This window comes from Maylandia zebra, linkage group LG23 (assembly GCF_041146795.1).
Source record: "Maylandia zebra isolate NMK-2024a linkage group LG23, Mzebra_GT3a, whole genome shotgun sequence".
Taxonomy (NCBI): domain Eukaryota; kingdom Metazoa; phylum Chordata; class Actinopteri; order Cichliformes; family Cichlidae; genus Maylandia; species Maylandia zebra.
In genome coordinates this window covers 13,330,063-13,355,097 of record NC_135188.1, presented here as the reverse complement: position 1 = coordinate 13,355,097, position 25,035 = coordinate 13,330,063, and the positions used below count along the sequence as shown (strand labels likewise).

Here is a 25,035-nt window from a genome sequence, read left to right as displayed (position 1 = left end):
TAGTAACACTGTCATGATGATCTGTTCACAAAGGCAAAAAAATGTTTCCTTTTTTGAACATGGTTGGGTTGTTGAACTGCATAAGTAGGGTCTCTGGCAGTGCGGCATCGCTGCTGAGGTAGGACACAGTAAGACAGTCATTTGGAATTGCTTAAATGATCCTGAGGGTGATGGAACAAAAAGTCAAAATTTCATCAGCACTGAGCCAGAGGATCTAATTGGCTGTCCGTTAAGCACTGGACAATCCTCAACCCAAATTAAGGCCGTTTCTGGTGTCGACTGCAGCCCCATAACCATCAAACAGCATCTGAGACTGAAGGGCTTCAAAAACAAAATACGTCTTCAAAGGCCTCATCTCCTTAAACGCCACAGAACTGACCATTTGGACTTTGCAAGAGAGCATCAAACATGGGACATTGAAAGGTGGAAGAAAGTTTTATTGTCTGATGAGAAAAAACGTAACCTTGATGGTCCTGATGGTTTCCAACGTAACTGGTATGAAAGGGAGATCCCACCTGAGATGTTTTTTACGTGCCACAGTGGAGGGGGCGCCATAATGGTCTGGGGTGCTTTTTTTTTTTCAGTGGAGCTTCAGGAGGTGCAGGGGCGTCAAACGGCCACTGGCTATGTCCAGATGTTGAAGAGAGCATCCCTCATGAGTGAGGGCCATCGTCTGTGTGGTAACGCCTGGGTTTTTCAACAGGACAATGCCACAGTACACAACGCCCACAGATCTAAATCCCATTAAAAACCTTTAGGGATGGATGGCAAGAGAAGTTTACAAAAATGGACAATGGAGTTCCAGATAGTAGATGTCCTTCGTGCGGCCGTCTTCACCGCTTCCAGAAATGTTCCCGCTTACTTTGTGGAAACACTCACATCAAGCATGCCGCAACAGATTTTTGAAGTGATCAACAGTAACGGTGGAGCTACTCATTACTGAGATCCTGTTTGGAACTTTGATTTCTGTTTTGGGGGGTTTACAGGGTATTTTTTTCAGAGGTGTGGTTCTAAACATTTAATCAGCTGTAAAACAGCCTGTTTCAGTTTAAGCGTTGTTTTCAATAAATTGCATGCTCAATTTTTTTTTGTTTCACTCCCATTTCCTCTTGTTGCATGTTGAAGCTCTACTTGGAACCTTGTTAAGATCCAACCATGCAAAATATGATTTTTTTTTTACCATTTTTCAAATGGTCTGGACTGTTTGAAAAAATCTTTTTAAAAAATGTGTATATCCTTCTGAGATGTGCATATCTTTTTGCATTAAAAGTATATATATTTTACTACACCTTTCTGAATGACTCGTAAAACTCCATACGCTTCAGACATGTTTTTCCGCTCCTCATGTATGAAGCCTGTTAAGTAGCCCAGCTAATTTGGTTTTGCTCAGGATATTCACACCACCCACCAAAGAGAATGGAGACCTGTAATGAATCACCGTTGATTGATTTTGTAAAGCACAGGAGTAGGGATGCGTTCTAACTTGCATTGATCTGACAGCATCCCAGACAGCAGTCTTCTCAACGATGGAGGCGTTACGGCGGAGTGAGCCGACTCGTGCGTTAAATGACGAGGTCTGAGCCAGCACAGGGGCTTCCAAATCCAGCTTCCCACCAGACTTCCTAAGATGTACTACATTCATCTAATCACAGCGTATGCTCAAGTGAGATTTTATTATTGGTACGTTAATGTGCTCTTCTTTACGCAGACTTGACTGAGAGTGCACCAAAGCTGATTGAGGATTTCCATTAAGGCAAATATTCTAGCAGCGATCAATGCAGTTAGGGAGGTATGGTGTTATACAACGGTGAACTTTTTCAGCCCTAGAAGCCAGTGGAAAGTGTGAGTCTTGAGATCCAGTTGAGTCTCCTATTACACCACAATGCAGAGGCTTCAAACAGAGTGAAGGAAACGCACAGCTGTGATTATTTGTTCTTCTTGAATCTGTTGTTTATCTGTTCAAATGTGGCACGTGGGAGGAACTCACCAGTTTAGTTTTGAATGCATAATGCCTCACCAGGACTATTCTTCTTTGTTAGTGCTACTACATAATCTTTGTGAATGCTTTCTTTTACATAAATATTCTTTAAACAAACCAATTTTTCATTCCCACACAAGCCAATTCTTTCAATATTTTCGCTGTCAAGATTCATCTGGTCCTACATTTGACACATTTATAAGTCAGACGGATGGATACTGAATGCATAATGTTGATGTAAAATAACTGTAAGTAACCAGTCACAAATCCATCCTCTAATTACAGAATCGCCACTTTGATAATGTCACAGTTTAGTGTTACTTTCTGGTTTCCAGCTTTGGCACAGAGCCGGTCACTGTTCACAAGTCTTAGAAAACACAGAGTGCGTGTAGATTAAACTACAATCCAGAGGTCAACTCACTGCATTGGAAAAATCATACCTAATGCAACTCTGGCAGCTGAGGCGTCATAATTTATCCAGAACGACACCCAGGACAAGATGGTGATGAGGATGGAGGGCATGTACGTCTGCAGGATGAAGTATCCGATGTTTCGCTTCAGTTTGAAGCTCAGAGACAGTCGAGGGTAGGCACCTGCAGGACAACACATCAGGTAAAAATCAGGGCTCTATAATTCAGGAGAAACATGGGGATGCCTTCCACTTTGATTTGGTTTCTGTGGTGATGAGCTCATCAACTGTATTTACACGAGAACTGCAGGCAAAAACGAGACACTGTCCACATTCTCACATGATGCAAACAAACAAAACTTTGGGGAAAAGGGTGGGTATTTAAAAATCCTACATTGCCACGTTCTCAAGTTATTGCATTTACAAACCTACTGGTCCATGTCCCCCACCCACCCACCAGTCATAGAGTGACAACAATACCCCATCAGCCTTTTACGGCTGAGGGGTAAAAGTTATGTGCCAATATGTGTGCACATTCTTAAAAGGTTATATGTATATTAATTTTTAAATATCTCAAAACCTAGACAGAGATTTCTACATAAAAGTATTTGTACACAAACACACAGTGTATATGTACAGATAATGATAATTTAAAACACACACGCGCGCGCACACACACAATAAGAGGATGTTGAGAAGAAGTTAAAAGCATCTGCAGACACTCCATTTATTAGAGTTTATTGTATCAGAATGTGACAGTGATCCTAATGAGCTCTAATAGGTTTCTCTACATTATCTGTATAGAAACGCTCGGACAGTAGCCATCCTACATGTCATTAATTCAGCAGTGAGGATAATCACTGTTGTGGTGCCTCTGAGTTGTTGCTGTATTATAGGAGAATAATTCATGCTGCCTGCACTCTGCCTCATGAATGCATTATTTTGCTGTATGCAACAGTCCCCATTCTTTATCAACAGCATCAATCAGTGCATCTCTTAATTTCAAGCAATGGGAATATAAAGTTTAACAGATCTGGTCATTGCATGAAGGACAGTTTATCATCCTGACTCGGCTCAGATACATAAAAAGAAAAGTGAGTCAACACCACAAAAAGCAGGTTATTTTCTACTTTTTTAGGGCCATTAGTAGCACTAAGACCCTTCACCCGCTGTACCTTTACAGGCATGTTTGAACTAAATAGACTCAGTCCAGGTTCTTGTCTAAGTGTAATCAAATGCATCATGGGAGACTGCAGACATTCTCATGTCAGACTTAATTTAGTTCCAAATTCTCAACCTGCACTCTGTGTGTCTTCAGCCAGAGTTACAAACTGGAGGATCATTTTAAACAGGTATGTGTTTAGTAGGCAGCAGAACTTTTAGTACAAGAGACGTCCAGAACCTGCAAACACCCACTTCCACCTATGGGAGGAAGCAAGCAGTCCTTCTGCAGCAGCGTGCAGCTCCATCTAGTTTTAAAGCAGCAGTTTTATAGAATGCACCGAAAAAAAACAGCCAGTCATGAATTAATATACTGGGACGTCTCAAGATTGACGACAGGTAACAGAACACAACCTCGGCAGAGTCTTACATCTCTGCAGTTCAGGTGACAGATTCATCTGTGACGCAGCACATGTTTTAAAGTCTTATTCTTCTGTTTTAATCTGGGATCACTGATTATTGGATGAAGTGCAAGAATGCATCTGAATGCATCTTGATGGAGGCGTGTGAGACGTGCTGCTTTTACATTGTTTGCTGAGCACACGTTGTGCCAAACTCTTAATACAAGGTAAGGTGCTTTTATCTCAGTTATAAGCTATTTTCACTGAGGTTATTTAACACTGTAATCAGGGACAACAGATCTGAACTGATTTCTGGTGATGTCAACTGAACGCGAGCATGCACCTTCTAAAATGTTCTTTCATGGATTCAAGAAGAAACATTAAAAATGTGAGTGCCATAACTTGCCTGTGGAGAAGACTACATTCCTGGAAACCAGTTTGTAGTCCACTATGGAGAACTGAGGGAGCTCAATGCGTTTTACCCCGGTCACAGCAGTTTCTCCTCCTTTCCAGTAAAACTCTATATCATCTGTTGTGTAACCATCTGCAAGAAAACAAGTCACATGATGTGTCCTTAACAGTGGAAAAGCTCTGAAAAGTGAATCTGTCTCATTTCACTGGATGTATTTTTATATCCTTAAGAGAAATCAGGACGCCCGGTAGCTGTAACTGATTTAGAGTAAGTCTCATGAATCACACAGATCCTGTAAGTGCTGATTGCATGAGATGTGAATCTTCATGGGGATGTGTGTCAGTGCAGACAGACAGGCTGATACCAAATGCATGAGATCCATGACCGCCAAGAGTTTTATGGCAGCACGGACAGCCGAACACGTCATCTAGACTGATGAAGCTGGACTAATCATTACGGTGCTCCACTATGGAAATCACTGTCTGCTCAGCTCAGAACCTCTCCGTGCAGACGAAGTCGTTTAACTGGAGAGGGTGCAGCGAGCAATCTCACTGGGATATGACAGATTAATAAATCCAGAGCAATTCAGCAGCCTGTGCAGTTTTTGTCTCCACCCGATGACTGAACATTTTTTATGAGAATTACAGCGCTGTTCATATTTTTAAGTGATGAAAAAAGTCGGGCTGTCTGCTGTATTTCTTTACAAAGCACAAGATGCAGGGCTTAAACTTACAACTCTCAATTTCCAGAGTGCAATTCTGCTCGTCCAGCGGGTATCGCCTCAGATCCATCATGCAGGCGGCCGTCGTCGTGATTCTGAGTCAAAAGAGGAACAAAAGAGAGGTGACCTCGTTTTAGATTCAGGACAGCTGTTAGAGCAGAGGATGGTTAGGAGAAATGCGTTCCATCTGAGGAAGATGCAAATGGCATCCATTTTTATTATTAATTGATTAAAGGAAGAAAAACAAACTTCCTGCCAATTACTTCCACTCTCATTTCCAGACTCTTCAGACTTGCACATTTACACTGAGGATCCAATTCTGAGTTAGTCCAAACAAACGTATGACAGCAGTTATGAGATGCGACTTCCTGCATTAGCATTAAATTGTGTTGAACTGCAGCTTAAATTGCTTCAACAAAACAAATAAAGCTTTTTGCCACTTCATGAATCTTGGGCAGTTTGGAGAGCTATGCGATGGTGTAAAAGCCAGATGCAGCCAATAAGCACCGGAGATGGATTGGTAATTAATTGCAGAGAGTATTATGTATATTATGAGAGGAAGCCTATCATGTATGAATATTTACAAGAAAAATGACCTCTAAGTCTTTGTCCACAGCCAATATGTTACTAATGTGAAATAACTGACAAATTCTTATATTATTAGAAACATGACAGAATCAGCATGAAGAAATTGATCCCAGCATATGAGCTGATCTCAGTGGTTCAGCCACTGAAATCCTACAAATCCAATCTCTTATACGGTGCATGTGCAAGCCACTGCACAACCCACCCCAGCTGCTTCTTTTCATGCTGTTTCTGACTTAACGTCATATCTGCTGTCACTGATGCAGCTCTGCTCAGTGCTGGAGTCATACTGCTACTCTCCAAAGAGCTGAGAACAGAACTTGAACGCGGTTAAAACAACAGTTTTCCTTTTTCAACAGTGGCTGAAATAAAGGCCGGTTGCAAATAATACTTGGTTAAAAACACCCAGAATCTGGTGGAATTACTGCACTTGAAAATCCAGTCTCTCCTCAATTGAGGAGCCCCACTTTACAGGGATATTTTTTTCAAGACGGGAAGAAAACTGAAGCTCGTATAAACTGATGAATAAAGAATACAAGCCTACCCTGAAAGGTCAAGCTAAACTGCAGTTCTTACCTGAGGCCGTAGAGAACAGTGCCATCCGGGTGAAGTCGAATCATCCGGTTCTTTACTGTGACACCATGCACAAAGGACTTCTTGTCATTGAGAAAGTAGGTGTCTGGGACCCAGAGCTGGTCTGCTACTCTGTTGTCTAGTGTCAGGTTGAGAGGGATCCCTGCATAAGCCAGCCTCTTATCTCTCCAATACTGCTGGAAGTACATAGTCAGCGTGTAGTCCTGTGAAATGTAAAAGAGCACGGTCATGTAGCTATGCTAAGTCAGAGAAGTGCATAGCATACATAACAGGAGGCAAACACCATCCAAACTGTAGCCAGGATTTCTAAAAAGGATTTCAAGTTTAGCGCTTGATTTGTGCACCCCGCAGGTCTGGACGGATTTTTTGGTCACAAAAACGATATTTATAGGACTGTCAGTCTGCTCTGGGTGCTCGTATTTCAGGACCTGCCTTAAAAAGAAACTCTTCTCAGCTGTTCTCTCTGCACAAGACTGACACAAGCCCTCAAACTATAGATTTCCATTACTACAAGCCGTGTCAACACCGTGTTTCAGTTTAGTACTGACCACTTTTTTTTTAGATAGCATTGCATATTACCAGCTATACATACAAAGGCATCCATAATTTATTGAGCATTCATTTGCAGCTAGCTCCACGAGTTAATCCATCAAACACAAAAGCTTTTTCAGCCCTTTAATGGAGCTCTTTACTATCTCTCTTTGCTGTGTTCTGCTGACTTATGTTCTCGTGAATAAATAAAACAGGAAATAAACAAAAAGTTGTCCACGCTCAAAATGCCTATCCTCCGGTGCAACAACATATTCACAATAAAGTGTTCAAAAATGCGTCAGTGGTATTTTCTATCTCTACGCTGAACTAATTATTGCTTAGGATGGTCTTTGTGGTGTCACGTTATAAACTGCTGATCTGATCGCAACAGATGAAAGAACTGCGTTTTTTTTTTACTTTGTATACAAGTGCAAAGAGACACCTGGGTTTTGGAGGACTGACAAATAATAAGCTTGTTTTGTGTATGTGATTTGACAGTATATTATAATGCAGCATGGATTCCAATGAATAATTCAGCGTGTGTGTATAATCAGAATAGATATTCATTTCAAAGAGCTGCACAGTCGTTACTGTGACTGTGTGAGGCTTTTTCATTTGTTTGCCGTACAGGAAACATTTTTAACTCGTCAGGTTCTGGGTGTAGGTTCTGTAGTGAACTGTGGTGAGTTAGATTTCAGAAAATCCCTGGCTTGCGAATTGACTGTTTTATTTTCTGAGATGCCTTCACCCTCCCAATTCTCTTTCACCCCCCTGCAAACAGAAGATGCCCTCATTATGCTTCCTCCCACAAGCAGCAGAGCTGTGGGATGGGTGAATCAGCTTTACACAACAGCTCTTCTACTACAGCGATGGTGCCCATCTACCAACACGCTCCCTCCATGTCTGGACCACAGCTATTTTAGTCTCTTTGAGATCTTCAGATCTCACAGCTATCCTTGACTACTTTAAACAAGCAGCTCAGAAACAAATTTATACCACATCACTCTCGCTGTACTGTACGCCCTCGAGCTCCCAGCACCCTGTGTAACCTGCAGGCTCCCTCAGGGATCTATTCTAGGCCTCGGCTAATTCCCCACAGAGGCTCTTCAGTTTGTGTACAGTCAGACAGCCACAGTGGAGGGCAGCGTAGTCAGCTCTTGTCCAATGAAAACTCAAGAAAGAGACTCAGATGCCAGATCATGTCACAATTCATTTGTTTGGAGCAAAAAGACTTTGTACACTGTTACAGGCTGGTAGGCCTTCCAAATGTGAAACATCACCAGTGTTTAACTAGTTGTACTTTGTCTCTTTTAAAGATTATCATCAACGGTTATGTTTACATATTACATATACAATATTTAACTAATGAAAAAGATATCAATGTGCCACAATACATGCAACAACTAGTTAAATTCAAGGTTAGAAATCTGATTGTAATTGGATTAATCAATGCATGAGGACTGTGCTTTCTGGCTGCACGGCATGTGGTCGCAATGTAATGGTACATGATTATGTACCATTTACGTATTTCCTTTATGCTGGCAATGTTTTCATTGCAGCATAAGTTTTGATTTTTTTTATTAAACATGTGACCCTTGTCTTCCTTCATCGGTGTCAGTCAGGCCCTCTGGAGAGAAATGTTTCCCACCCTTTGTACAAAGTAGCGACTGTTTAAGCTCTTAAAATCCAGGCTCAGATTTGCCTGTGGAAGCCATCCAAACAGGATGTGACACAGAGCTCCTCATTAATTAGACCTCCCTTAAAAACAGAATCAAACACTGCAAGCAGTTTAAGACTTTACACGTCTGAGGAACGAAATAGTTTCAGTAGATAATTTCTTTTTGGACGATCACGTTCCAGATACCAAAGAAATTTTATCTTTATCTTCCACTTGGTAAAAACTTTGCTGGCCATTCTTTTGTTGCTAAAAATGAGCATATACAGTGGGGCAAAAAAGTATTTAGTCAGCCACCGATTGTGCAAGTTCCCCCACCTAAAATGATGACAGAGGTCAGTAATTTGCACCAGAGGTACACTTCAACTGTGAGAGACAGAATGTGAAAAAAAAATCCATGAATCCACATGGTAGGATTTGTAAAGAATTTATTCGTAAATCAGGGTGGAAAATAAGTATTTGGTCAATAACAAAAATACAACTCAATACTTTGTAACATAACCTTTGTTGGCAATAACAGAGGTCAAACGTTTACTATAGGTCTTTACCAGGTTTGCACACACAGTAGCTGGTATTTTGGCCCATTCCTCCATGCAGATCTTCTCGAGAGCAGTGATGTTTTGGGGCTGTCGCCGAGCAACACGGACTTTCAACTCCCGCCACAGATTTTCTATGGGGTTGAGGTCTGGAGACTGGCTAGGCCACTCCAGGACTTTCAAATGCTTCTTACGGAGCCACTCCTTTTGTCACGGCGAGTGAGGTGAGCCGTGTGGAGGCAAGGAAGGAGGATCCAAACGCAGGCAGTCGTGAAGGTGTGAAGGTGGTTTATTGAGCATGAAAGTAAATACAAACGGCAAAGGGAGCTATGACTAACTAGACTGGGAACAAACTAACTACAGAACACGAACCTGAACATGAGCAGAAACACTTGGCGGTTGACAGCAGGGAAACACACAGATGACGCAGGGTGGAATACACAGACGGACCAGCAACTACAATGACGGCAGACATGACTTAAATACACAGAGAATCACAGGGGAATTACACACAGGTGGTGGACACAGCTGGGAATAATCAACAAGACGAGACAAAGGTAAAACTGAACACACTCACATGAGACGCAGACCATCACAATAAAACAGGAACAAGCAACCATCACACTAAGACACAAACTCGACATAGAGAGACAGACAGAAAATGGCACATGGAGCTAGACAAATACTAAGCAGACACAACTGAAGAACAAATCCTAAACACCACAGAAACATGAAACTCAAATAATAAACATCATCATAATCAACACTACCAGAGAACAAGAAAACAACCCCTGATGCAAACTAAAACCAAAACATAATAAAACTCAAACTACTGGGTCCGACGGACCCAGAACCGTGACACCTTTGTTGCCCGGGCGGTGTGTTTTGGATCATTGTCATGTTGGAAGACCCAGCCTCGTTTCATCTTCAAAGTTCTCACTGATGGAAGGAGGTTTTGGCTCAAAATCTCACGATACATGGCCCCATTCATTCTGTCCTTAACACGGATCAGTCGTCCTGTCCCCTTGGCAGAAAAACAGCCCCATAGCATGATGTTTCCACCCCCATGCTTCACAGTAGGTATGGTGTTCTTGGGATGCAACTCAGTATTCTTCTTCCTCCAAACACAACGAGTTGAGTTTATACCAAAAAGTTCTACTTTGGTTTCATCTGACCACATGACATTCTCCCAATCCTCTGCTGTATCATCCATGTGCTCTCTGGCAAACTTCAGACGGGCCTGGACATGCACTGGCTTCAGCAGCGGAACACGTCTGGCACTGCGGGATTTGATTCCCTGCCGTTGTAGTGTGTTACTGATGGTGACCTTTGTTATTGTGGTCCCAGCTCTCTGCAGGTCTTTCACCAGGTCCCCCCGTGTGGTTCTGGGATCTTTGCTCACCGTTCTCATGATCATTTTGACCCCACGGGATGAGATCTTGCGTGGAGCCCCAGATCGAGGGAGATTATCAGTGGTCTTGTATGTCTTCCATTTTCTGATGATTGCTCCCACAGTTGATTTTTTCACACCAAGCTGCTTGCCTATTGTAGATTCACTCTTCCCAGTCTGGTGCAGGTCTACAATACTTTTCCTGGTGTCCTTCGAAAGCTCTTTGGTCTTGGCCATGGCGGAGTTTGGAGTCTGACTGTTTGAGGCTGTGGACAGGTGTCTTTTATACAGATGATGAGTTCAAACAGGTGCCATTCATACAGGTAACGAGTGGGGGACAGAAAAGCTTCTTACAGAAGACGTTACAGGTCTGTGAGAGCCAGAGATTTTCCTTGTTTGAGGTGACCAAATACTTATTTTCCACCCTAATTTACGAATAAATTCTTTACAAATCCTACCATGTGAATTCATGGATTTTTTTTTCACATTCTGTCTCTCACAGTTGAAGTGTACCTCTGGTGCAAATTACTGACCTCTGTCATCATTTTAAGTGGGGGAACTTGCACAATCGGTGGCTGACTAAATACTTTTTTGCCCCACTGTAATTAAAGTTGAACAAGTCATAACATAATTTATATTTTAATCTGAAGACTCACTAGTATAAGATCAATATTGTGAAATGGTTTCAAAATTAAATTGTTAAATTCTAATGCAACTTTACTTATATTTATCTTTATCAAACAAAAAGAACTTTGATAAATACATTTCCCAGTTCTATCAGAGGCACTTATGTCCACTAATAACAGATCGTTAGGAAGTTATTTTTTAAGGATGAGTCCCAGCTTTTAGAGGCGAATAGAGATCAAACAGCAACATATATTGAGGAGGTTGTGGGGGAGTGGAGGGAGCTTCGGCAGTTGTCATCAGATAGTAAAAAAAATGGCCACGCTGTACATGAGTAATATGGCTATATGAATGAGTGGTTGTGCAGCAGGAAAAAGCTAATCAGCTATTGGAAGTGCAGAATCTTATCAGAGTTAAGATAAAAGCAGTTAAAGTAAGCCTGTTTGGTCAGAGGGCCCGGTGGCGCCTGTGTCCGGCAGCCTCGCCTATGTCAGTGCACCCCAGGGCAGCTGTGGCTACAATGTAGCTTGCCATCACTAGTGTGTGAATGTGTGTGTGAATGGGTGAATGACTGAATGTAGTGTAAAGCGCTTTGGGGTCCTTAAGGACTCGAAAGGCGCTTTACAAATGCAGGCCATTTACCATCTGGCCATCTGTTATGCTTTTCCTGGTGGATGCTCGTACTAAGCAAGTGAATGTGAAATTAATCTCCGTGAGTTCAGACCTCAAACTGCTCTGAAGAGATCCACCTGTCTACTCATCGTTCCATTATGGTGGGCAGTCCACTGGCAGCTTGGACTGCCGTCCACTGCAGAGAGAATCTATTGTCAGATAGGGGCAGTGTCAAAAATTTGTGGTACAACCGGTCTCCATAGGCTACTCCTGCTTTTGCTGTTGGGCCACCAAGCATCTATGGAAAAAGTTCTAACATACAAAGACAGTTAAAGGCACTGAAAAGTGTCCACCACAGCTAATGTTGCTACTTTCATTGCTGTTATTTTATTTTTTTTAAAAAATCTTTTTTGTGCTTCTCCCTTTCCAGGTGAATTCACTTCCTGGTCAACTAATCAACCAATCAGCATTCAAATGATGCCCAACATCATCCACATAAGTCACTGTACAGCTGGGATTTTGCACAACTGCACAGATCACGTGTCCAGTGGTTGAAAATCTCACAGGTGGGCTCCCTGTAAGCAAATGCCTCTGGGAATGGACACAAATGCTGTACTTTAAGGTTATGGCTACAAACACATAAGCCCCACCCACCTGCTATTCAAACCTTCTATTTGCAAGAAACAGTCAATCATAAGCTACTTTACTAAATCATAAGAATCAATCAGCTTAAAGGACAATACAGAATTACGACTCAGCAATACTGCAGCACTACCTTACTCTACACCACTGAGGTCATAATATGCCAAACACTTTTTCACTGACAGAATCTACCAGCAAAAGTTCTCAAAAAGTTCTCAAAGATCATTCCACGGAGGTTTTCAAAATGTTGCCGTCATACGATGACTCAACTCATGATAAAATTCTTAAAATACCTGCAATGCTTGTCACGTTGGTTTGGGTTTGAAGGGTGCTGTTGTTTGCTGTCAGATATCACGTAGACCACAAGAGACATAAAGGCGCTTATTCTCAGCACCATTGAGTAAATGAGGCCCGGTGGGAGGTTGAGACTGTTGTGTCACTTTTGGCTCGGAGCGATCGCAGTCTCAAACTCAGACACGGTTAATGTGTGCCAGTCAAACATCGTCTACGTCATCCTAACACCAGGATGTCTGCTGGGAGTGCAGGAATGGCACTCTGAGAATCTCGCCCCGTGCAATCGGGGGGCTTTTCATCACTCCATGAGACAGTTAGATGTTCCCAGTAGGTTTCCAAAGTGTGCTAGATGTGTTTTACAAACTATCCATTTAATAGTTTCATCCTCTGTATCCTCCCACGCTGTAGCAAACAAGCCGTTCATTAAATGATTTATTCGTTGTGCTGTCAAAAATCTTGTACTATTACATTATGAAAGAAAAGCTGTTAAATAGCTGCTTTTGTGGAGGGGAGATATAACCATGCTTTAAGTCATTTAAGTGTCTTTGGTGAACGTGTAAGGCCTAAAAACATAATGGATCATCCCAACATACATCTCCAATACATCAATAATAGACAATTAAAGGCAACAAGCACAACAAAGAGCCAGAAATGTATTAAATCACACAATGTGTTTTATGTACGTTGTGTAAATAAAACACAACAGAGCACAACAACATCGACATATTATGAAAGTGATATGAGCATACAGCAGAAATGGGGTATTAGTGACTTCCCACCAGATTTAGCTTTAAGTTTAACTGCCTTTTGATGCTGGCCAGGCAGCATAAAATGATTTTTTCACAGTAATGTGCAGTTGCAGCTGAAAACAAACGGTGAAGGCAGAAAACAAAGTTTTATACATGTGATCTCTTCATCGTCCTGGGATCACAAATGAAAAATAAAAATATGTAGGAATTTATAAAAGCAGGAAGTAAAATCCAGGCAGGAATAATGAGAAAAGGATCTATCGAAATAAAACGGGAAGCAAAATAAGACATAAACAAGAAGAGAGCGAAACACAAGGGATCACAGAAGCATACAGCACATGGACAGGACGGAGGGAAGCAAAGGCAGGGAAACAACAATGACAACACAAAGACCACGACCACAGTGCATGAAGCTACGTCTCAACCCACTCACACGTTTTCATAAAGCCACTGGTGCAGCATTCATTTGCCTCGAATGGTAATGCCCAGCAATGGAGGCAACATGCTGGCATCGCTGACTGGCAGACAAGCTTCCAAAAATGCACTGCACACACTCAGGTCCCAAACAATAAAACCGCCAAGTCTGAAGTGGATCTGATGAATGGTTTTTGGAAGAACAGACAGACACACAGACAGAGATTCATGCTCTATTAGCAAGATTAAAAAAGATGAATTACACAGTGTCTTCTGTTGGTTCTGCGGTTAACTATGAGCCATTTATAATGAAAAGAAATTTAAAGAGCTCTTCACACACCGTGAAACTCAGTAATTAAAACATTTATGAGACCTTAAAGTAAAAAAACAAAACAAAAAACCCCAAACTTGGGTGATCTTGGTCTTTTCAATGCTTCAAACTGACTGAACGAGTCAAAAAGTTCCTCTCATTTAGTTTAACCTAGAATTACGCTCCCAAAAAGCCCTTGAAGTTCTATTTTTATTCAAAGCGTCCAGTTAGAGTGGCAAACACGGCCTTTATATTCCACTGAATGCAGCACAGTGTGAAACGCTGCTTGCTCCATAAAGAGAACTACCTTAGTATTTGCTGCTGAGTTCTTCTTACCTTCTGAGTGACCTGAGGTTTTTAATGATGTTTTATAGCTGACTTATTAACTAAGCCCTTCAATATAAATCTGGGAGAACATCTGTTTTGTAAGGGTAACACTTCCTTCAGGCAGAAGGTGGATAATGTTAAAGTGTCAAAAAGAATGGGAGTTTTAGGACATGATGAATTCATTTTCCAGCTGACTCATGCGGAGGATACCGAACTAATGTGTGACTGCACTGGTCAGAGGACCCGCTGTGCACTCGCAGGTGCTTTTCTGCAAAGTGTAAGAGCTCTTCACATGAAGGAGTGATAGCTCTAAAGGTTGTTCCTGGAGTGCACTTGTGTGCAGTGTGACGCCGTGGGGAGGAGGCTATATTAAAAATAACGACAGAACTGAAGTGGACACAGAGTAATCTTAATTTTCCTCTAAAAATAGAGGAAAGTCAGAAAAATATTAATAATCTCATCTCCTAGACAACAAGCTCTGCAGCTCGCCCACACAGTCTATAACGGGCCAAAGCCTCGTGTGACTCTGGCTGTTTGAAAGCTGCCAGCACCTTTCTGCTCTCCACTCCTTCTCAGAGGGAAAGACGGCAAGTTCTCCTTTTGTCTTTGTAGGTCACCAAATTCTTTTATCATGATTTTTAAATCAGAATTTGACACATTAAAAATGCCTACCATTTTCCACATATAAAAAACAGGGAACAAAAACTACAAAAAAAGAAAAAAGAAAAATTAAGAACAAAGCAGATGTTATGACTGACACAGCTGTACCTGTTTAGCTGATCTCCATCCCATAATTACAGATTACAGGTGGCTAGCTCATTCATTGCTGGGAAATAAACCCTCCATCTCTCTTTCTCATGTCACCCAGTGTGGTTTGAGGAATGCACCATTCACACCTCCGCTGTTCCATCTGTGCCACAGAATTAGCATTATAACGGGTGGATGAGCTTACATTAATCGACTCCGTAAGCATCCAGCTATTCCTAAAAGTTAAGACAGAAAAGAGCTTGAGCCAGCCGTGTGTCTACAACCTGCCTGTGTCAGAGTATAAGACACTGCGGCAGGAGAAACTAATTGCTAGCCATTGTTTTAGGTCCTCTGAGCATCGCTTATTGGTCTATGCACTCTTTTTTTATAATCCTAGTTAAAGTGGAACTATATTGCCCATTTCCAGCTCTGTTTTTCTATTCTTGGACTCTACTAGAGTAGTTTTGTATGCCTTTTTTTCTTATACTGTGCCTCAGTGCAGCCCCTCAGTTCATCATCTGTCTGAAACAAGCTTAAAGTCTGAGCTTTTGCCTCACAAATATTAATTGTACAATCATCACACCACGTACCATTTTCAGAAATGATATTGGAGGCATAATATTTGCCTGAGTCTCCAGACTCTTTCATGCTGACACATGTGCTCAATTTGAATGTGCTCTTATCTGCAAAGACAACAAGTACTGGTGGTGGACCTGCGAGTTCTGGAGTTCTCTGGTTAATGCCAATTGACCTGCACTGTGCTGGTCTGTGAGCACATGTCCCACTAAAGAACTCTGGGGTCTCATGCCACCCTCACGGAGTCTGCTTCTGATAGTTTGGTAGGAAAGATGCACATGAGTAGCTGGCTGGAGGTCATTCTGAAGTGATCTCTTGTTCCTCTCATAAAGAAGCAGATACTGGGCCTGCTGCTGGGTTGATGCCCTTCTACGACCTGTTTAGCTCTCCTTATATTTCTCCTGGTATCTCCTTCATACTCTTTAGAATGCTGGGAGACACAGCAAACCTTCTTGTGTTGGCACATATGGATGCCCTCCTGAAAAAGCTGGGAAACTTATGCAACTTGAATAGGGTCCAGGTACCATTTCCTCATATTAGCAAAGAACAATAACCAAAAAGATAAACTAGAGAAAATCAGTCAGTAAAGATAAGCAGAGAGGGTTTTGTTTTTCAAGTGGGGTGGCCTTGTTGTCACTTCTCCAGTACACCTATTGTCACTATGGTTTGGACCAAAACAGATTAAATGGACTCACAAAACGTTGTTTTCTAACTGGACAGATTCATATCCCTGAACTTTCATGGACTTTGTGTTATACTGCAATGAGTGTTCCCTAAATTTTTTCAGCAGTATTGTTTCTAATGCTTAGACGGATGACATGCGCGATCACCAAAAGCAATCACCTGTTCCTTGATCATTTTCTTTCCAAAACGGCAGCAATCCAACTGTGCTGGCTTTGCCCAAAAGGCATTGATCTGTTGATTATCACAGCAGGGTGCGATAGGTGCTACTAGACTGCAGATAATTCACAGAGACACGAGTTTCCGGTTTCTCAGTACAATTTATAGGGAAAGAGAGACCTGCCACTAACAGCACCTTAATGGTGAAACACATGAAGACAGACGTGCACTGCATTGCAGGTTTAATCTCTCGGTTTTCACACTCTTCTTCTCTTAGAGTACGATTCTAAGCGCAGCACTGCCGAGGGTCTCTGATTTACTAAATGCAGTCTCTGATCCTGTAAGCAGATTAAGAGCTGCTCCAAATAACACAGCAAACACACCTTTAAAGTAACCAATTAGCAACACTGGCAGTCACATAAATAGCCTAAAGTAAAAGCTTCTTTCATTGTGGTTTGGTAATGCTCAGTAGGGATTCACACAGGGTGTTCCTTCAGCAAAGCGGTATAATAGATGACTGACAGTTTTCCTCTTCACTCAGAAAAAAATAGAAGCCCTTCATGATCTGAGCAGACTCTGGACACGCCACTCGCCGGGCTGCCATTAGTTTTTGCTTCATGTTTCAAGCTGGAGTGACACGGCAGCTGTTATGGAAATGTCAAATTTCCATCACCAACCACTCATGATAATAATGCCTTTCAGGCAGTGAGGCATTTAGCTGAAGCATTAGTTGACAAGCTTCAAGGATTTTGAATGCTTTTGAGTCACTTCATCATCTTAACAGGTTCCCCTATATTACTGATTGGTCGGAAATGCATTGTTTGGGCTCAGCTGACACTAAGAAGATATTTTTCAGCCTTGTATCACTTGTAAAATATAGCATGGGCTCTGTGTGGCTATATTTAACACCTAAGTTTATTAAATTGCTCAGAGAACATTTCAAAAGGCTTTAGAAATGAGGTTAGAGCTGTTTAGAGGCTGACAGAGACGCAAAAGAGGCAACAGAAGACAAGAAGCGAGTAAAACTAAAGCTGCTACAGGTGCAGGAAAACAGTGGAAATCAGGCTGTACGTTTGAACATGATGTCCTGCTCATCAATTTATAAGATAATGATTCCAAAAGTTTGTTATACTTTAAATTTACCCTGTAATAACTGCATGTAACATTAAATTGCCTCTCAGTCTGTTTACAACCTGTCTGTGTCAGGCTATAGGACACTGCAGCAGGAGAAACCTACTGCTGCTCAATGTATCTGCTCCTCTAAGTGTTGCTTAATTGTATATGGCACTTTTTTTGTAATATTTATTAAGAAGGAATTTTTTTGCTCATTTCCAGTTTCACATTTTTATTCTTAGCCTGCACCAGAGTAGCTTTGCATGATTTACATTTCAAAATCATCCTTCTTTTTACTATACTAGAGTACTACTATGCATAACTGATTACCTTTAAAAGTTTTTAATGAAGGCCTTTTCACTGCATTGATGTATGTTTTTCTCTGCATAAATGCTTAACTTGGCCTTGAGTTTGTTAATGGTCATGCGATGGCAGTATTTCTTCTTCACGTGGAAGGGCAAAAATTCAATTGTACGTTTTTAAAAAATAGCAGCTGACTGATATTGAGCACTGCAAGCCCCCATCCCAAAAATTCCTTAACCTTTAGAAAGTGCTGCCGTGATTCCTTTTTAAAAGGAGCTTTGTGGTCTTTTTACGTTTCTGATTTTATTTTTTTATTTTCTGGGCATTTTGTGTCTCTTTGCAATTGTTTGATATTACTTTAATCCCTTTGCAATCTTTTAGGCAGGTTCTCTGACCCATTGGGCTGCTGGTCCATCCATCCATCCATCCATCTTCCTAACAAGTTATCAGGTGGTGGAACCAGAGTCTATCTCAGCTTACATTGGGTGAGAAGCTGGATATACTCTGGACATTGTGTCAGTCGATCACAGGGCTAACGCAGACACAACGATGATCATTTACACTCACATCCATATTTTTGGCCATATAAACTCTACCAAAAAAGGTCCCAACTGATGATCAGGTTCAAACTTGGCTGCTTCTTCAGCAATCCATTCTTTGCTATTAAACATGATGACTGGCAGCGAATAAGACCAATCAAATTGTGTCAAAAAACACAGCAAGAAGAGCTTCAGTTCACGTCTAGATTTCCAAATTTCCAGCAACTAACATGCTGTATATTTGAATCCAGCAGTGTGATGAACTGCAATGCTGTGTCTATATTTCAAGGGCATCAGTGATTCACTCTATCCAATCACAAGAGTCAAGAAGTGAAGTGTGAACCCTGTACAAGTCTCACCCTTAATGGCTGCCATCTAGCAATGTAGCATAAAACGAGGGAGCGACAAAAAGCAGGAGAAGAATGCATCTTCGGTAACCAGAATTATGCCAGTGCTAACTAGGTAAACAGCCAGTAGTGGCACATAACTTGTGTCATAGTGTTGATTAGTGTTTTTGCATGCATGGTGAGGGCTACGGCATGTTGCAAACAGTCACACAATGCAGATGATAGCACAACAGCTGCAGTCAAATGTTTCAAATGTCATTGAATGAATGACATGTGCTTGATTTAGGACCGTGTTCCTGTGGGTTCAATGATGCACGTTCCTTTGAGAATTTGCAGATATTTTTGTCTGTCTCACAACTCAAAGAAGTGAGTGTTTCTTTAATGCCTCGTAGAGACAGTGTCCCATCATTTTTTATCACAAGCAGAACATTTTTATCACGAGTGCCACTGGGACTGTTTCTTTTCTAGAGGTTTCCAGTTCCTCCAGCCTGAGGAGGAGATAACTCTGAACCCATCTGCATGCCTACAGCTACTAACACAGACAGTCTGATATGAAGAAGCTAAATGCTTTCATGCAGGATGGTCCGGGCAGACATAAACTCTCAAGTTAAAAGCAGGCGTGGTCTCTAATGCGGATATTATGTTTGGCCCATTAAGTGCTAAAATTCAGTTAACAGATCATAGATTTTCAGAGCTAATGACACTGAAAAATGATGTGTTTGTCTCTTTTTCTGTGCAACCAAAGGCTTACATCTAAGCAGCCAAACGCTGTGCTTATGTCCACAATAACTGGTGCATACATTATTAGGCTGGTGTATTATTCATCTGCAGTATAGAACACTGACACTGCTTAACAATTGCAGTATTTCTCCTGTGTATAAAACTGATTATTATATTTGAGGAGTTTTCAAAACAGATAAATTTAAGCTAACTACTAGTACACCATTAAAAATATGTTGCAGGAGCCATTAGCAGCTCCTGCTTGCAGTTTTTTCCCGCTGGTATACAGGCAGCCATGACTGGATTATAATGGAGTCTGAGAAACAGGATGATTCTCAGGCAAGTTGCAGCTTCGTGGACATTTATTTAAAGTGAACAATGATGATAGGGATTTAGAGATTGCATTGCATAAGAAGTGTCTGCACTGTGTCTGTCTTCGCCACTCTTGATTTTCAATGAAAATCCAAATCCAACACTAAGAAAGTCCAAGTTTTATCCCTGGTAAAAATCTAACAATGCACTGTGTGTGAGTGTAAAACAGCCTCGCTCTGCATTTTCTTGATGAAACCACTCTATTTAACGCAACAAACTGAAACTAACTCACTTCCACAATAAAAATGTCTCAGCGAGCCACACTCTGCTGCTGTGTGGAGATGCATTAAAATGCACCACGGATACATTTCATCACACAGACTTGTCAGGACAGCATGTCAGGGGCTTTTTCCTCTCTGTAGCATGTGATCAGACATCGAGCCCTGTCAGCAGTTTAGAGCCCTGATAGATGGCGTAAAGGTGATAAACTGTACTCAACACATGCACACAGACACGGGCGCACACTTGCAACAAAGTAGCTTCACTATATTTGCATCATTGTTTAAAAGGAGAAGACACAGTAACAGAACTTACTGACCTTACTCTAACAGGACCACTAAGGCATCACTGCTACACGCACACAGCCAGTGACCCAGGGTGTGCAACCACACAGCACAACTAGCTATAATCTAATTCAGCAGATGAACTGCACAGTCTATGCAATACAGTTGCAACAACAGGCAACACGTTTTTGCTTTATAAAGGGCTGGTAATTAGCTGCTTTGATAATGCAATACTGGAGAGAGACATCTAGCATGGTGGGGATGGTGGAGAGAAAGAAATTCATATTAACAGGAAGGCAACCATATATACAAGCAGAGAAGGACATTTTTATGGGACAAATTAAACCACCTTCACATAAACTTATATGTGATCTATATTTGTAAACCTATATGCAATAAAAAGCAAAAACAAACAAACAAACAAAACAAATCTGAGCTACTTTTCATTGGTTAAGAAAAGGAAGTCAAACACAGCCACAAATGGCTCAGATCTGAAGGAGGATTTGTGTGCTATACTTACCATGTTGACTTCTGACACCATGTCTATACTTGCCACGTCTATACTCATGCCAACAGCAACCGGTGGACCTTAAAACAGAGCAAAATAAAGTTAACTACGGATGAGCAATTCAGTCACATAAAACAGCAAAGAAACAGTGATAGTTATACCTCCAAAGTCTGGCCGAAGACGGATATCATATCCTTTGAGCAGTTTATCCACTGTCTCTTTGACGAAAGACATGTTCCCCGGTTCGTTGACGCTGAAAAAAGAGAATAACCCCCCCGGTGAGTCTTCCTGAAAGCGGACGCCAGGACTTTTAACCCCGCAGACACACTCACCTCTGGGCGCAGCACATCACGGCCACGACCAGCGGCACAGAGAGGGCGTCCAACAGACCTGTTCCCTGGCTGCCCCACATCCCTCGGGTGCTGTCTGGGTGCACAGCTGCAGTCAAGCGACCGACAAATGACTAAATGAAGAGTGAGCCGCGGTGCTCACACACACCCCCTAAACCAGGTGAGACGCCCTCCACATTGTCAGCCTGTGCGGCTTCAGGAGGCGCAGGCTTCACTGCCAGATGTGCTGCTCGCTGGCTGTGACACAGCAGCGGAGCCGGAAAGCCTCGCACAGCCTGCTGCTGCTGCCCAGCATCCCCATCCTCTAGCCTTTCACCAGTTAGCACAAACTACAAAGTGCCCAATACTATAGAAATGTATAGAAATACCGCAGAAATCCACAGGTCCGCATTGTTAAAGCACACTGCATGCTTCAGCCTGGCAGAGCTGCTTGGAAAATGACTCTTCATGTCAGTACGCGCGAGTGTCATGGGGATGATTTCAGGGCACGTGACTGTCTGTTTTAACAGTAGCAGCTTGTTTGAGTGGTTCTATTGACAGAGGAGACTGGGGCGGCCCAGCTACGCTCAGACGCAGTGGCGTGCTGAAGGGTGTGCTGAGGTCGGGGGACCCCTGCCCATTTCTTTAACTGAATAATCTCACAGTCCCCCCCCCCCCCCCCCCCCCCCCTTTGAATGCGGGGTTGTTGGGGTTTTTTTCTCCCTCTTTTTTAGACTAGTCTGTTAGTCAGATTCCTTCTCCTTTTTAATCAAAGTATTAATGAATGCCAGAAATAACTATGACGCTGCCCTAGTGGAATGCAGTGTCATAGCATGGTGAGACATTCATAACCAGGTAAAAGATAAGCATATGTTTGTTGATGCTAAATGTTACTTATCAACACAGCAGATAGCTACGCATGTTTTATGCTTTTCCTGACACAACCGAAAAGGAGCCTTGAATGTCTGGCTGGACTTGAACTAGAAACCTTTCACTTCTCAAACAAATCCATAAATCACCACACAACAGAGCAACTGCTTGCTAGCACCTTATGTTGATTTATTGGTCCAATTCTAGGTGTGATAATTCTCAACATGGGTGTTGCTTTCCAAGCTGCTTCCTTTGTCTGGGTAGCAACAGTTCAGTTCAGCACCACAAGTACTTTTCACCCTAACATAGGCTACGTCCACACTAGCCTGGATAGATTTGAAAACGGCGTTTTTGTCTGAAAACGCTCCGCGACCACACTATCATTTTCAGTCGTTTTCACAGAGTTGTGCGTTCACACTGAAAACGCTTATGTTCCAGTACTGCGCATGCATGAAACGCAAGACGGTTTGACCTGCCTCATTTCTGTCTGCCATTTGTTTACTGTCCGGCTCTTTGAAACGTTGCAACAAAATGTCGAGGAAAAGCACCGAGTTTTTTAAATGGACTAACGATGAGGTGGAGTTGTTGCTGCGAGTAACACAAAAGTACAAAGTTGCAAAAGCGAGTGAGAATTAAAGAATTTGAAGAAAAGCTATCTGGAGCATGTACAAACTGATATTAATCTTTAATAGGGCTGTCAAAATTGAGAGCAAACAAAACCACTGCTGTGTACTGCCCTCCGCTATCGTAGTTTAATTGGTTACTTGACAGCATCACATGACTAAAATGTGTCATCATTTTCAAAAAGTCTCAGTTTTTGCTGTCCACACTGCGATGCAAAAGCACCGTTTTCAAATGTATGCGTTTTCGAGAGCGTTTTAAAAACGCGGCATTTTCCTTGAGTGAAAACGCCGTCTCAGTATGGACGGGAGGCTAAAACGGAGAGAAAACAATGCGTTTTCGTTTGAAAACACATTAGTGTGGACGTAGCCATAGGATCCCGTGTCATCTGCTTGCTACTGTTTATGGAGTTTTCTTCACCAAGATCAATGCACATGCTACAGTTTCACTTGCTAACCTGGAAAATTGTAGCTAATAACTATCTGATTAGCAGAAGGTGCATTTCCATTTTTATGCAAATTTTTAACAACACAGTTTCATTTTCTTTTTGAATAGAAATGTGAAAAAAATTGTACTTGGTGAAGATTATGAAGGTTTGAAAAGGTTGAAGAGTTTGGATTGAAATAATTCAAGTCATCATTACTGGTGCGGCCTCATCTTCTGCAATGGTTTAAAAGCACCTGAGTGGAGAATGACCACCAGCTGCTTACAACAATAAACTGATAATACTCAGTCCCTCAGTATTTTGTGCTTCACCTGCTTTGATAAGCTTGCTTTTTTTACTGCAGCTACTACATGCTAATGCTAATGCTAATGTTGTACTGTGCATTAGCACTTACTGATACTCCAAAACGACCACTTTTGAACACAGTGCTTGTTGCTAAGTTTAAGTAGTGGAGTGTGCAGGTCTAATTGTCTTAGGTTTTCCAGATTTGGTTACAGGGTAAAAGCAGGTTGGAGATCTAAAAGCTCAATGCTAATTTTAGAAGATCTGACTCAGCCTTACTTGTTAATGAAAACAATGTTCGCACCCCCACGAGTGCCAATCAGTTTAAGTTGTTCTAGCGAAGATTTCATGAAAATGCTCACTGAGCTCTTTTTTTTCCCTCTCTGCTCCAGTGTTTGCCGTAGAGGAAGAAGTTCAATACTGCTGCAGGGAATGAGATTGTGCTTTAGTTGGACGCCTACCAAAAGATTTCTCCTATTTATTCAAGAGAGCCGCTCTGGTTTTCTGCCACTTTTCAGAATGAACACTCTGCAACTTTTTCTAATAAAGTTTCCCTTTTGTTGCAGCCCTCAAGAAAGCAGTGTTTAGGGATTGATTCTTACCTTGTATCATAGATGGCATACAGCTTTTTGTTTCCATCAACAGCATTCCTGCAAACACAGAAAAGAAAAGATTACTTTCCGTGTGAGTACGGTGACTTTTACAGACTCGTTCTATGTCCCTACAGGAGATTTGTTCCCGATCCAGTTTTATTGCACATTGTTAGAAACACGCAAGTACCAGTTGTTGCTGCAGTATCACAAGCCAATCTTTCTACTTGTACTTGTGTTGTGGAATTTAAAATAACCCAGTCATTTGGAAGTAAGTCGACCGTAACCCTTTGAAATAAATGCAGATTCCTGTCGTAGAGGGTTCTCTGTGCCTCCTTGAGAAGCACAGAGTGACATGTTGTCTCTTCAAGTAGTCTGGACCACTAACCACCAAACCGGGATCCAGTTTTTAAAATGTCCCACTTAGGTCAGGACCACAATAATCTCAGAGAAATGGAGAAAGCATCAGTCCAAACTAAATGGCTTATTTTTAACCACTGCCTCCTCCATGTAAGTAAGCACACTGAAAAGCAATAAAGCACATGAATCGAGCCATTAATACAAAACACTAGTGAGAGGCACAACCGACTAAAGCATAAATACACAAAATCCCACATTAAAGAAATGACTTCTGAATCAGTAAGCAGTACCAGAACGTACCATTCAAATGGTTTTCAGTCAGTGTAATGCTTCTGAATCTCATAACACAAGGCTGAGGCCAACACCATCGTTTTCCAGGTTTCTCTACACTCAGGGTATCTACAGCTGTTGGAAATTCATGCAAACCATTCTCAAGCAATATTGTTTGACAAGACAAATCAAAAACAATTGTTCAGTTCATAATTCACAGTCTCGTATCATCCCGTATTATCCTGTATTATCCCGTACAGTGATAAACTGTATATAAAAGATGGATGCAGCCCCTGTGACGCCACCCCTTGGTTAGTAAGGTCCTTTTATGAAGC

At 41.8% G+C, this 25,035-nt stretch overlaps 1 protein-coding gene across 4 annotated transcripts in view; it reads right to left on the bottom strand.

Moving 5' to 3' along the window:
* Positions 1-25,035, bottom strand: part of gabrb3 (gamma-aminobutyric acid type A receptor subunit beta3) — a 47,960-nt gene that overhangs the window by 5,783 nt on the left and 17,142 nt on the right. For 2 of the 4 annotated variants that reach the window (XM_004552807.3, XM_004552809.3), the window contains exons 2-8: positions 24,083-24,130; positions 21,095-21,186; positions 20,946-21,013; positions 6,244-6,464; positions 5,095-5,177; positions 4,356-4,493; positions 2,419-2,571 (exon numbers count right to left, since the gene is read on the bottom strand). In XM_004552807.3, coding sequence (XP_004552864.2) covers positions 2,419-2,571; positions 4,356-4,493; positions 5,095-5,177; positions 6,244-6,464; positions 20,946-21,013; positions 21,095-21,186; positions 24,083-24,130 — 803 coding nt within the window. Of the gene's footprint in view, positions 1-2,418; positions 2,572-4,355; positions 4,494-5,094; positions 5,178-6,243; positions 6,465-20,945; positions 21,014-21,094; positions 21,187-21,265; positions 21,821-24,082; positions 24,131-25,035 lie in introns of those variants that run through there. The other 2 variants (XM_004552808.3, XM_004552810.3) reach the window with 2 other exon arrangements.